This window comes from Eubalaena glacialis, chromosome 13 (assembly GCF_028564815.1).
Source record: "Eubalaena glacialis isolate mEubGla1 chromosome 13, mEubGla1.1.hap2.+ XY, whole genome shotgun sequence".
Lineage (NCBI taxonomy): Eukaryota > Metazoa > Chordata > Mammalia > Artiodactyla > Balaenidae > Eubalaena > Eubalaena glacialis.
The window spans coordinates 79,886,893-79,901,453 of record NC_083728.1 but is presented as its reverse complement, the minus strand read 5'-3'; the positions used below and the strand labels follow the sequence as shown (position 1 = coordinate 79,901,453).

The window sequence follows — 14,561 nt, the reverse complement described above, 5'->3', positions numbered from 1 at the left end:
CCTTGTGCACTGTTTGTGGGAATGTAAAATGGAGCAGACACTATGGAAAACAGTGTGGCAGTTCCTCAAAAAATTAAAAATAGAATTATCATAAGATCCAGCAAATGTGGCTTCTGGGTGTATACTCAAAAGAACTGAATGCTGGGTCTCAAAGAGATATTTGTACATTCATGTTCATAGCAGCATCATTATGTGCAACAGTTGAAAGGTGGAAACAACCCAGGTATACATCAGTTGATAAATGAATAAACAAAATGTCATATATACATAAAATGTAATACTATGCAGACTTCAAAAGGAAGGAAAATCTAACACATACTATAATATGAATGAACCTTGAAGACATAATAAATGAAATAAGCCAGTCACAAAAGAAAAAATACTGTATGATTCTCATATGAGGTACTTAAAGTAGCCAAATTCATGAGACATAAAGCAAATTGGTGGTTACCAGGGCTAGAGGATGTGGAATATGGGGAGACATTGTTTAATGGGTATAGAGTTTTAGTTTTGCATGATGAAAAACTGTCCTGTGGATGGATGGCAGAGATGTACAACAATTAAATATACCTAATGCCACTGAATTACACACTTAAAAATGGTTAAAATAAAAAGATAACAATATTAAATAATATTCAGACTTTTTTTTAAGACAAATACTATATGATTCTAATTACATGAGGTATATAGAATAGTCAAATCCATAGAAACAGAAAACAGAGTGGTGGTGTCAGGGGCTGGGAAGAGCAGGAAATGGGGAGTTGTTTAATTGGTATACAGATTGTTTTGCAAGATTTAAAAAGTTCTGGGGACTTCCCTGGTGGCGCAGTGGTGAAGACTCCACTCTCCCAATGCAGGGGGCCCAGGTTCGATCCCTGGTCACGGAACTAGATCCCACATGCGTGTTGCAACTAAGAGTTCGCATGCTGCAACTAAGGAGCCTGTGAGCCACAACTAAGGAGCCGGTAAGCCGCAACTAAGGTGTCCGCGAGCTGCAACTAAGGAGCCTGCCTGCTGCAACAAAGACCCAGCACAACCAAATAAATTAAAAAAAAAAAAATTCTGGGTATTGGTTACACACAATGTGAACACTATACTTAATATAGATGAAATGTAGACTTAAAAGTGGTTAAGATGGTAGGGCTTCCCTGGTGGCGCAGTGGTTATGAATCCGCCTGCCAATGCAGGAGACACAGGTTCGAGCCCTGGTCCAGGAAGATCTCACATGCCACAGAGCAACTAAGCCCATGCACCACAGCTACTAAGCCTGCGCTCTAGAGCCTGCAAGCCACAACTACTGAGCCCATGTGCCACAACTACTGAAGTCCGTGCGCCTAAAGCCTGTGCTCCGCAACAAGAGAAGCCACTGCAATGAGAAGCCCGCACACCACAACAAAGACCCAACGCAGCCAAAAATATAAATTTTTTTTTAAAATGGTTAAGATGGTAAATTTTATGTTATGTGTATTTTCTCACAAAAATAAAACAAACTGTAAACATACACACACGCACACACATACACACATTTGAAAGATGTTTGTCTTCAGAGTTCATTTACAGAAGAGAGGCAAGGGGAGAAGGGCACTTAGTTTACTGACAGTGTATCAACTGTGTGCCTGAACTAACACCAAATGTTTCCTCCAAAAGAAAATTATTGATTATTCTGAATGAATGACAAAAGCTTTTTGGATTTATCAGCTCTAGTATCAATTCTAAAAGACTAGGGCTAGTTTTCTTCTCATGGAAACTTTTGATCTAATTCTTAATGTTTTTAATTCCTACAAACTTAACTTATTCTAGAAAGTCACCAAGAAAGTAAACGGGCACTAGAAGAGCAGAGAGAATATTATCAAGCCATTTTTGCCCCAAACAAACACAAATGTCAAATGACTTAATTCATCAACTTTATAAAAAGCACTTCAATTTGTGAATCCCGTTTTTCAACCAATTTTAGTCTGAATGCTGGGAAGGGGTTATGGGAAGACTTTTGGGAAAGATTTTTGAGATTAAAAAGCCCATTACATTCTGCTTCTGGCTCTAGAAGGAGCCCAGTGTCTTAAGTCTCAGTTGTCTCATCTACAGTACCGTGACCCTGGGACTTCCCTGGTGGCTCAGTGAGAATCCGCCTGCCAATGCAGGGGACACAGGTTCGATCCCTGGTCCAGGAAGATCCCACATGCCGTGGAGCAGCTAAGCCCGTGCACCACAACTACCGAGTCTGTGCTCTAGAACCCATGAGCCTAGAGCCCGTGCTCCACAACAAGAGAAGCCACCACAATGAGAAGCCCGCGCACAGCACCGAAGACCCAAAGCAGCAATCAATCAATCAATAAATCAATAAATAAATTTATAAAATACCATGACCCTACGCCCTGTGTATTGATTACAATTCAAAACCCAACCTAATATAAATACACAGTTGCTGAGGATGACTTTTATAAGCTATCATTTTCATTATGTGTCAGTCTTTTCCCACTTAAGATTATTTTTACTTACTTGGTTAACTTGTGGCTTTTCACTGCTGTGAGAAATTCTCTCACAATCTCAGGACTCTGGTGCCTGCATGGTGTTTTTGATATGTATTTTAATGTCTACAAAAAAGGGAAAGGCAAGCATAAGACAAACAACCCCGAATGACAAAAAGAGAAGGCAATGGCTATAATTTAGTATTCTAAAATTTTGCTTCAAAAATCTTTTGTAAAACAAATGCCTTCAGTAGAGTCAATCTTCACGTAATAGGAATTCCTCAAAAATAAAACCAGTAGCTAGAACAAAAAGATTACTGAAATTTTAGAATAAAGCTTTTCTGATCTTAAGGAAAAAACTCAGTCTGACAACTGTGTTATCATGTATCAATTTTTTATAGACAGGGAACCCAAAGAATAAAATAAATAGCTATAAGTCCATATAGATATAAATTACCCAATAAATGGATTAGAAGGAACAACTCTTTCTTACGAAGAATTCTAACAATTAAACATAGAAAGAATGAGGGAAATAAATCACCATTAGGCAATCGCACCATAGGAATAATTACTGCAGGAAGGATCCACCAACGAATACTAAAATTAATGGGCAAAAGCTTAAGAAGTAGGATATTTGCATAGTCTCAAAGCAGCTTCCCCAAAATATTTATTAATTACTGTGGTAGTTTTAATGTGTGTCCTCAAATTCTTTAATATCCCTCCCTTAAGAGATGAAGCCTATTCCCCTTCCCCTTGTATGTGGGCTGGACTAGGTGACTCTTTGCTAATTAACAGAATATGGAAATGGAAAAACAGTAACTTTACAGTGGAGAAACCAGGCAGACACCACCTTAACCAAGTGATCAAAGTTAATAGCATCAGTAATAAGACACTGATACCATGTACTCTGTATCACACAATGAGAAGGGCACATTTATTACCAAAGTAACTTTCCTTAAGGCACCAAAAATTAAAAGCAAGAACTTAAGAATTAATAGAGTGGGGACTTCCCTGGTGGCGCAGTAGTTAAGAATCTGCCTGCCAATGCAGGGGACATGGGTTCCATCCCTGGTCAGGGAAGATCCCACATGCCACAGAGCAACTAAGCCCGTGGGCCACAACTACTGAGCCTGCGCTCTAGAGCCCGTGCTCCACAACTACTGAAGCTCACGTGCCTAGAGCCCATGCTCCACAACAAGAGAAGCCACCGCAATGAGAGGCCTGTGCACCACAACGAAGAGTAGCCCCCGCTCGCTGCAACTAGAGAAAGCCCACGCGCAGCAACAAAGACCCGATGCAGCCAAAAATAAATAAATAAATAAATTTTTTAAAAAAAAGAATTAATAGAGTGATAGTGAGCATAAACTAATTAACTGTGTAGTTAAGGGTGCTTGATAGTTTGAAATGTGTATAAAACTAATTACCAACAATCTTTTTTTTTCTTCTTTGAAAGAGATGAACTATATAATGTGAAAGAACATGAATGAATAAATGAACTGTAGGGTTCTAAACACACAATTAAGTGAAAAAAATCAGATGGGAAGGAATGGTGACTAAAGTGTTAAATTCCTTATTTTCCTTAAAAGAGATTATGATACCTTAATGCAAGTTTAAAAATGTCTTTGAAAAGATAAATTAAAAAGAGTTAAATCCAAATCTCTTTAAAGACAAAATCAAAATTGAAAGCAAATAACAAGAAAAAACAAAATGACAGATACAAAAATCAAACATCATATAACAAATACAACAGCTTAAGCATAAGATTGGGAGAGAATGCAACAAACTATCAACTAGATATTAAGATTATGAATTACTTTTGATGCCTTCTTTATGCTTTTCTGTACTTTCTAAGTTTTCTACCATAAAAAGTATCACTTTCCCTGTAATAAAGAATTTGGCTTTGCTAAAACAGAGAGTCTGGACTTTGCCCTCAGCTTCTGGGAGGTAATCTCCATACTCCTGGAACATTATATCTAATAGGAGTATCTTTGTCTTGGGGCCATATGTCCTACTGGATGGTCTTAACAATGTGACTTAGAGTAGGGGCTTTGGGTCATGCAGTATCAGTAGACCTGGATGCTGACATGAACTACACAGGCAATCAATCATTCAATCATGCCTAGGTAATGGAGCCCCAATAAAAACCCTGGACACCAAAGCCTGGCCAAGCTTCCTTGGTTGGCAATATTCTGTGTGTATTAACACACAGTGATTTCAAGAGAAATGTGCTCTGACTCCACATTAGAGAACAATGGAAGCTCTGCATTTGGTATTTCTCCTGGCACCTGCCCCATTTGCTTCTTCCCTTGGCCAAATTTAATCTGTATCTTTTCCTTGTAATAACCTGTACTGGTGAATATAATAGCTTTTAGCAAGTTCCGTGAGTACTTCCAGTGAATTATTGAACCTGAGGGTGGTCGTAGGGCTTCCCGACTTGCAATTGGTATTAGAAGTGATGGCAGACTTTTAATTATTCCCTCCTCTGACTTTGCAATTGGTTAATACTTGCAATTGGCCAAACTCTTTCCACTTCTATAAACAGGATAAAAACTGGGTTACAGTAAACCTACTCAAATCAGATAATAGGTAGTCAGGATTCGGCGGCCAGTCATCAGCAAGATAAACCAACCCCCTTCAATGGTAGTTTGGGTAGACCTTCCAAAAACCTAGGCTTACTTCATACGTGATAGTATTCAAGTTCTGTTGCCCAGAACTGTGTTTATTCTTTCCACTTTCTTTACGCTGCTCTTTCATATCAGTTAGTAACTGGAACACCTAGGAAGAGATATACAAAAGATTTCCGTAAATAAATTTGAGAAAGGTATCTATTCCAAGGTCAATGATTTTAAAGGATAAAGAGAATAATATCTCTTTTCTTCTCATAAACCCTCCCCCAAACTCATGCATTAGAGCAAAGAAGTCCGAGAAGCATGTGACTTTTTAAAAATGCTCTTGGGTTTCCCGGGTGGCACAGTGGTTAAGAATCCGCCTGCCGTGGGCTTCCCTGGTGGCGCAGTGGTTGAGAGTCTGCCTGCCAATGCAGGGGACACGGGTTCAAGCCCTGGTCTGGGAAGATCCCACATGCCGCGGAGCAACTAGGCCCGTGAGCCACAATTAACTGAGCCTGCGTGTCTGGAGCCTGTGCTCTGCAACAAGAGAGGCCGTGATAGTGAGAGGCCCGCGCACCACGATGAAGAGTGGCCCCCGCTTGCCGCAACTGGAGAAAGCCCTCGCACAGAAACGAAGACCCAACACAGCCATAAATAAATAAATAAAATTAAAAAAAAAAAAAAAATGAATCCGCCTGCCAATGCAGGGGACACAGGTTCGAGCCCTGGTCTGGGAAGATCCCATATGCCACGGAGCAACTAAGCCTGTATGCCACAACTACTGAGCCTGTGCTCTAAAGCCCACAAGCCACAGCTACTGAGCCCACGTGCCACAGCTACTGAAGCCCGTGTGCCTAGAGTCCGTGCTCTGCAACAAGAGAAGCTACCACAATGAGAAGCCAGCACACCGCAACAAAGAGTAGCTCTCACTCGCCACAACTAGAGAAAGCCCACGCACAGCAACAAAGACCCAACGCAGCCCAAATAAATAAATTAATTAATTAATTAAAATAAATTTTAAAAAAATAAAATAAAATAAAAATGCTCTTTTATCTAAGTCAAATAGTGCAAATTCATTTGCTTACATAAACTATTTCAAGTGTTTCCTACCAATACACACCATATAACTGATCTCCTCGGATCTCAAAAATAATATTCTGAGTATTTGAAAGTAAATTTTCCTATAATATGATCATCTCAATAGATGCAGAAAAAGCATTTGACAAAATTCAACATCTATGATCAAAACTCTAAACAAAGTGGGTACAGAGGAAACATACCTCAACATAATAAAGGCCATACATGATAAGCCCAGAGCTAACATCATACTCCACAGTGAAAAGGTAAAAGCTTCTCTAAGATCAGGAATAAGACAATGGTGCCCACTCTTGCCTCTTTTATTCAACATAGTATTGGAAGTCCTAGCCAGGGCAATTAGGCAAGAAAAGGAATAAAATTTAGCCATCCAAATGGGAAAGAAAAAAGTAAAACTGTCACTATATGCAGATGACATGGTATTACTTATAGAAACCCCTGAAGACTCCACCAAAAAACTGTTAGAATAAATGAATTCAGTAAAGTTGCAGGATACAAAATCAACATAAAGGAATCTGTTATGTTTCTATACACTAATAACAAACTATTAAAAGAGAAATTAAGAAAACAATCCTATTTATTATAATTGCAACAAAAAAGATAAGGTTAGGAATAAATTTAACCAAGGAGGCAAAAGACCTGTACAGTGGAAACTATAAGACACTGATGAAAGAAACTGAAGAAGACACAAATAAATGTTCACGCATTGGAAGAATTAATATTGCTAAAATGTCCATACTACCCAAAGCAAACTACAGATTCAATGCAATTCTTATCAAAATTCCAGCTGCATATTTCACAGAAATAGAACAATCGTAAAATTTGTATGGAATCACAAAAGATCCAGAAGAGTCAAAGCAATCTTGAGAAAGAAGAACAAAGTTGGAGGCACCACACGCCCTGGTTTCAAACTACATTACAAAGCTATAGTAATCAAAACAGTATGGTATTGGCCTAAAACAGATGCAGAGATCAACGGAATAGAATAGAGAGCCCAGATATAAATCCACACATATATGGTCAATTAATTTATGATAAAGGAGCCAAGAATACACAATGGGAAAGGACAGTCTCCTCAATAAATGGTGTTGGGAAAACTGGACAGCCACATGCAAAAGAATGAAACTAGACCACTATATACACCATACACAAAAATTAACTCAAAATGGATTAAAGATTTGATGATGTAAGACCTGAAACCATAAAACTCCTAGAAAAAAACATAGGCAGTAAGCTCCTTGACAATGGTCTTGGCAATGACTTTTTGGATTTAACACCAAAAGCTAAGGCAACAAAGGCAAAAATAAACAAGTGGGACTACATCAAACTAAAAAGCTGCTGTGCAGCAAAGAAAATCATCAACAAAATGCAACCTACTGAATGGGAGAAAATATCTGCAAATCATGTAGCTGATAAGGGGTTAATATCCAAAATATATAAATTCATACAACTCCAGAGCAAAACAAACAATCCAATTTAAAAATGGGCATTTTTCCAAAGAATACATACAGATGGCCAGTAGGTACATGAAAAGATGCTCAACATCACTAATCATCAGGGAAATGCAAATCAAAACCACAATGAGATTACCACCTCACACCTATTAAATGGCTATTATTAAAAAGTCAAGAAATAAATATTGACGAGGATGTGGAGAAAAGGAAACCATTGTGTACTATAGCTGGGAATGTTAACTGGTGCAGCCACTATGGAAAACAGTATGAAGGATCATCAAAAAATTTAAAATAGAACTACCATATGATTCAGCCATTCCACTTCTGGGTAACTATCCAAAGAAAACAAAAACAGTAATTTGAAAGGATATATTCACCCCCATGTTCACTGCAGCATTATTTACAATAGCCAAGGTAAGGAAATAAACTAAAGTGTCCATTTACAGATGAATGGATAAAGAAAATGTGGCATATATATACAAAGGAATATTATTCAGCCATAAAAAAGAATGAAATCTTGCCATCTGTGACAACATGAATGGAACTTGAGGGCATTATGCTAAGTGAAAGAAGTCAGAGAAAGACAAATACTGTATGGTATCACTTACACGTGGAATCTAAAAAAGAAAAGAAAAAAAAAAAAGCGACTTCCCTGGCAGTCCAGTGGTTAAGACTCCATGCTTCCACTGTAGGGGGCGTGGGTTCGATCCCTGGTCAGGGAACTAAGATCCCGCATGACACGCAGCATGGCCAAAAATTAAAACAAAAACAAAAACAAAACCGAAACCAGAAACCAAGCTCATAGATACAGAGAACAGATGGTTGCCAGAGACAGTGGGGGGAGTAAGCAAAATGGATGAAGGTGGTCAGAAGTTACAAACTTCCAGTTGTGGTCAGAAGTTACAAACTTCCAGTTATAAACTAAGTAAGTCATGGGGATATAATGTACAGCATGGCAACTCCAGTTAATAATACTGTATTGCATATTTGAAAGTTGCTAAAAGAGTAAATCTTAAGAAGTTCTCAACACAAGAAAAAAAGAATTATGTAACTATGTATGGTGAGTGATGTTAAGTAGACTTATTGTGGTAATCATTTTGCAATATATACAAATATCGAAACATTATGTTGTATGCTTGAAACTAATAAAATATATGCTGACTGTACCTGAATTTTAAAAAATTTTCCTAAAATAAATATATATATATTTTAAAAGATCTTGCTTCTCTAACATGAAAATCTATTTTATTTCTGGAAAAGAAAAATTATGAAGCAAGCGATAAAAGTAGTTTACAAAAAAAAAAAAAGAAAGAAAGAAAAAGTGCTATACAACTTTAGAAGTAAATTTTCCCCACAAGGTAGAAACACATGTGTATTAGTGCTAAGAAGGGTCAGGGGAGGAAATCTCTCTCCTGTTTTAGAGATTATACCAGAGAATTGAGAGAAGCATAGGATCATAAACACAGTAACGACTAGATACAACACAACCCCTCCCCTGCCTGTCATTCCTTTCAGAAATAGGGGCATAAGACCCAATTAATGCAATGTTTCCCCAATGGATAAAACACTACACACCTTGTCCAGAGTCTAAACTGGAGAAGGAGGTTCCTAAAAGCCAACGGCTTGACCAACAACCATTTCTTTCCTATTATGAGCAGCAACCATTTAAGATGAACCTTTAGGAAGAAAAGAATATGGCCCACTGTGTTAAATCTACTACCTTCTACATATACCACAAAATGGAGACTCAAATCTCCTATAAGTCTTCCTGAGTTTAGACTCTGGCATAAGAAAAATGGACAGTGAATATATGAATTTTTTTTCTATACCTGGAGTTAACTTATCAGATAGTTTTGCTAGTACCAAACAACACCCAGGCAAAATAGAAAGTAGGCAAAAATAATGTTCTATCTCCCCTCTCACCAACTTCTTTCCTTTCTTTCCCCAGCAACCCAATCCTCAAGCCCCCAAATTCCAAATCTGTTACTTCCTACTAAATTATTCGTAATGGTGAGTCACTAAACTCTCACCTCCAAAATGAACGTGTTAATACTTATGAGACTATTATGAGAATCAAAATAATAACTTATAAAAGCATTTTACAGCTAAAGAGTGGTAATTAGGAAAAGACGTTAAGTATTTTAATGGAAAACTTCTGCAAACAGAAACAGTTCCAAAACTGATGCTTCCATCACAGAAAGGCATCCCAAATGAAGATCTAAAATCTTTGGGATTTGGAGAAGGTTGCCTACAGTAAACTAAAGGCTTCCCAGCTTCCCTGAATTACTGTATATAATTTACCAAGCTAAGACTATTCCAAGGTCCACCAGATGGTGCCATCTCTCCTATTTTAAAGTGGCAAATCCAAATGAATTCAGTCATTTCTAACCAAAACTAACTGAACAATCTTCAGAAGCAAAGGGCAAACGATCAGAGAGGAAAACACGATAGTCCAAAGCTATTTACCTCATAGTTACTGAGCAGCGCAGCGCTGGCATCCTTCCTGCAAAATAAAGTAAATTATCATCAGTCTGGGCTCACATCCCTTTGTGGGAATTAAGTATCTACAAAATAATCCCTCTGTCAAGATTCAGTAGCACAGTTCAGAAACTTGGGGATTACAACCTAAAATTGAGAAACGTCCTAAGTCTTACTCGTTTAGCTGGCGATGGACAAATTCAGAGCAAATTCTCCATTTAACAGCCACAGTATATCACACATCCATCACCAAGTAGGTGATTAAAATACTATACTTATCCCTGGTCCAAGTAGGCAGAAGTTGAGAAGTCAGATATCTAGGGGAAGTTAGTTACAGGAAGAACACGGGGGCAAAACCACAGGAGTAGGGGGATGTCAATAAACAGAGGGTGCTAGAATTAACTGGAGAAACAGAGTGCCGCCTCATCCCACAGCCACGTCCTCTCTACAGTACCATCTGCCTTCCATCAGCTATTGACATTTTGGGCAGCCAAGTCCTCCTGCTGAATCACCAGAAATGGGATCCTTAACACTAACATCACTACTGGAAATTCCAGCAACATCTGGAATCCTGCCAGATACCCACAAAACTCCCAAGGTGTTCATCTTTTCTATCAACTCAACAAGTAGAGTTCAGGTGTTGAGTAGTGGCAACGGTCAATCAAGGCAAAATGTCACCTTTCATGTATGAATGAGCACAGCAATGTGACGTGTATTAAATTACAACTGATCCATTCTACAATATCACAGCAGAAAGCACTTATTGTTTTTAACAGTCTGGAGGCAGTACAGTATAATAAAGAATACAGTTTTGACCTGTATAGTGTACAGCACAGGGAACTACAGTCAATATCTTGTAATAATCTATAATGGAAAAGAACCTGAAAAAGAATGCATATATACATAATATATGTATGTATAGCTGAATCACTTTGCTGTATACCTGAAACACTGTAAATCAACTATACTTCAATTTTAAAAGAATACAGTTTTGAAATCAGACAAATCTGGGTTCATATTCCAGCTCTGCCACTTATAAGGCATGTGAGTTTCAGTGAGTTAATTAACCCCCGCTAAGCATCCCCATATAAAACAAAAGATGCGGATAACTAGTACCTAGAAATGTAGCCTGGATTCTAAACCCAGCTCCACCATCCATTAGCTATGTGAATTTGGGCAAGTTATTTAACCTCTCTATGCTTAAATTTCCTCATCTATAAAACGGCAACGGTAGTACCAACCTTGTAACATTGTTACAGGACTGAGTTGAAACACGTAAAGTACCTGGAACACAGTATGTGCTCAATAAATACCATCTATTATCACTACTGCCTGGGCTACTACCACCACAACCACCACTTCTTCCTACTTCATAAAGCCGTTCTGAGGATGAAAGGAAAACAAACTTTAAAAGTGTAGCACAGTTCTTGGTACTTATTAGGTTCTCCTAAACGAAGGCTATTACTGTTAAAAGATATCACCTCACTTAAATTCTCATTAAAAACCCTGTGATGTAGGAGCTATTATGATTCCTTCTTTATAGATGATGAAAACTGAGGCTCAGAGATTTAACAACTTGCTCAAGGGCACACAGTAGAAAGCCTAACTGAAGTGGACAACAACTATGGGATTGTGAAAAATAAAACAGGATTGAACAAATGGAAACCAGTAATGCAGAATCCTAAAAATTCAGGAAGGAGTATGGACTTGACATAATGTACAACAAAGATTACTGTTTGTTCTTAAACTAGGAATGGGGCTATATGATGAAAATGAGGACACAAAATTTCAAAAACATGAGCCAAATAGATGGGTGGTTTCCCCAGTCAATAAATAAAGCAAAACAAGCAGGTGGTTAACGCAGGCTTCAACCTAGGCCTTAGGTCATCAGCACAGTAATGTCGGCACTTAATCAAATTAGCACATGAAGCTTACCAAAAGCTACTAGTCATTCAACAAATAGCCAGGATTTCACAAAAGTGCTGCTTTGCCCAAATGACCACAATGGAACTCAGGTCACAAAGAATACCATATTTAAAAGGAACCTAGGGGACTTCCCCGGTGGCGCAATGGTTAAGAATCCGCCTGTCAATTCAGGTGACACGGGTTCAAGCCCTGGTCTGGGAAGATCCCACATGCCCGGAGCAACTAAGCCTGTGCACCACAACTACTGAGCCTGCATTCTACGGCCGGTGAGCCACAACTACTGAGCCAGAGTGCCACAACTACTGAAGCCCGTGCGTCTAGAGCCCGTGCTCCGCAACAAGGGAAGCCACAGCAATGAGAAGCCCACGCACTGCAATAGAGTAGCCCCCACTCGCCACAATTAGAGAAAGCCTGCGTGCAGCAACGAAGTCCCAACACAGTCAGAAATAAATTAATTAATTAAAAATTTTAAATAAATAAATGGATGGAACCTAACACAGGAAGGATAATGCATAATTAGAGTATGTGATATGGCTCATATAAAACTGAAAATGACAGGACTTCCCTGGTGGCACAGTGGTTAAGAATCCGCCTGCCAATGCAGGGGACACAGGTTCAAGCCCTGGTCCAGGAGGATCCCACATGCCGCAGAGCAACTAAGCCCGTGCGCCACAACTACTGAAGCCTGCACACCTAGAGCCCGTGCTCCGCAACAAGAGAAGCCACCGCAAGGAGAAGCTAACGCACCGCAATGAAGAGTAGCCCCCGCTCGCCTCAACTACAGAAAGCCCGCGCACAGCAATGAAGACCCAACACAGGCCATAAATAAATAAATAAACAAATAAAATTGAAAATGACAAATCAAACCACATGTCATCTTTGCCTACTTAATCAGGAAGTCAGCCCACAAGGCTTCCTCCTATCTTTGCTTGAAACTGAATTACAACTCCCTTCGTGCCCTAACATTCAGGGGAACTAAAACATCCCTTCCTGGAACAGGGTGGAGAAAAATTACAAATGTTATTTTTCCTCAAGGCCAGTGGATCCATCCCAGGTGCCACGGTGACAACTTCATTTCCAAATCACAGCCCCCCTCTGTCATGTAGATTGTTCCATGCCCTGGGAAATCTGTCCTTGTCTCTTCCAAATTACTGCCCCACTGCCCAAGTCAATGTTGTTAATTGCAAGAATCCAAAGACATCTTCTGCCTTTTCTAGAGCCAATATACAAAGAAGGAAAGGAACTCTCTTTCATGTATATTTTCATGAACCTGTGTTTTGGGGCCAGGAGAACAATGGATGTTTAAAAAGTACAGCGTCTTGCAGTCTGGTGGGCAGAAGCTGATTTATTCATTGACTCTTTTATTAGGAAGATAAATAATTTTTTTACCCAGCTAAATACTAATGGAGTAAATGCCAAAATATGCTAAGCATTCCTTTATTCAGTAAAATGTCAATGAGTGTAGTATCTGCCTTTCATTGAGTCCTAAATGAACTATGTGTATTGGGAAATTTTTTTTGAAGGCAGTTTTTATCCTGAAGAAGTTACTGTAACCACCACGAAGTGGCAGGTTGTTGAGAACAGGATATGGTGAGATTTGACAGACATCAACTTAATCAAGTTATCCAATTTAACAGCACCAATAATGATGATGTGATGCACTGAGAAGGAAACATCCCTTATAGCAATCCTGTCAAAAAATGTAGTTATGAGAATATAATCAGACAAACCCAACCTGAGAAACCTTCTTCAAATCAACTGGCCTAGATTCTTCAAATATCACTATCATTTGTCACGACGTCAATGTCACAAAAAGAGGCTAAGAAACTGTTCTCAGAGTAAAGGAGATTAAAGAACCTTGACAACTAAATGCAATGTGTGATTCTTGATTGGATCCTGAATCAATTTTTTTAACATAATCCAGCTAAAACATTATTAGGACAATTGGAGAAATTTTAATATAGGTTGCATTTTAATAATAGTGGTAATATCAGCACTAGATTCCCTGGGTGTGATGATGGTATTGCAGTTACACAGGAGAATGTCTTTTTAAGACTGATAAAATGACATATCTACGACTCTGAAATGGTTCAGTAAAGAGTGTGTGGAGAGAGAATGCAGGCATGTGTAACAAAGAGAAGGCAGATATATCAAAAATGTTAACAAATGGTGACCCCAGGTAAAGGATATAAAGGTACTTGAGATGCTCTTTTTGCAACTGTTCCATGGGTTTGAAATTTTTCAAGGTAAAAAGTTGAGAAAAATGGAGATGTAAAACTAAAGAATTCCATGAAGTTAAAAAAAAAACAAAACATTAGTATAACTTGTAATTGAGGACATTCTCCTCCAATGTTTTTTTACTTCATACTCTCCTGTAGGACTTAGAATGGTACTGATTTTACTTACAGATGTTTAAAGCAAATATTCCAAGTGAATTTTAAAGATTGTCTGAATCTATACTTACAGGAAGGCAGTCACTTAACTTCCTTAAGTAATGAATTAGCTGACTGAAGCTGACGTGCTATTTGAAATTT

General features: G+C 38.5%; 1 protein-coding gene across 3 annotated transcripts in view; it reads right to left on the bottom strand.

Moving 5' to 3' along the window:
* Positions 1 to 14,561, bottom strand: part of CRCP (CGRP receptor component) — a 63,847-nt gene that overhangs the window by 45,161 nt on the left and 4,125 nt on the right. For 2 of the 3 annotated variants that reach the window (XR_009703158.1, XM_061208205.1), the window contains exons 2-4: positions 10,090 to 10,126; positions 5,142 to 5,240; positions 2,497 to 2,591 (exon numbers count right to left, since the gene is read on the bottom strand). Coding sequence is in view for 2 of the 3 variants with exons in the window: in XM_061208205.1 (XP_061064188.1) it covers positions 2,497 to 2,591; positions 5,142 to 5,240; positions 10,090 to 10,126 (231 nt within the window). In the remaining variant the exon portion in view is untranslated. The remainder of the gene's footprint in view (positions 1 to 2,496; positions 2,592 to 5,141; positions 5,241 to 10,089; positions 10,127 to 14,561) is intronic. The other variant, XM_061208206.1, reaches the window with a different exon arrangement.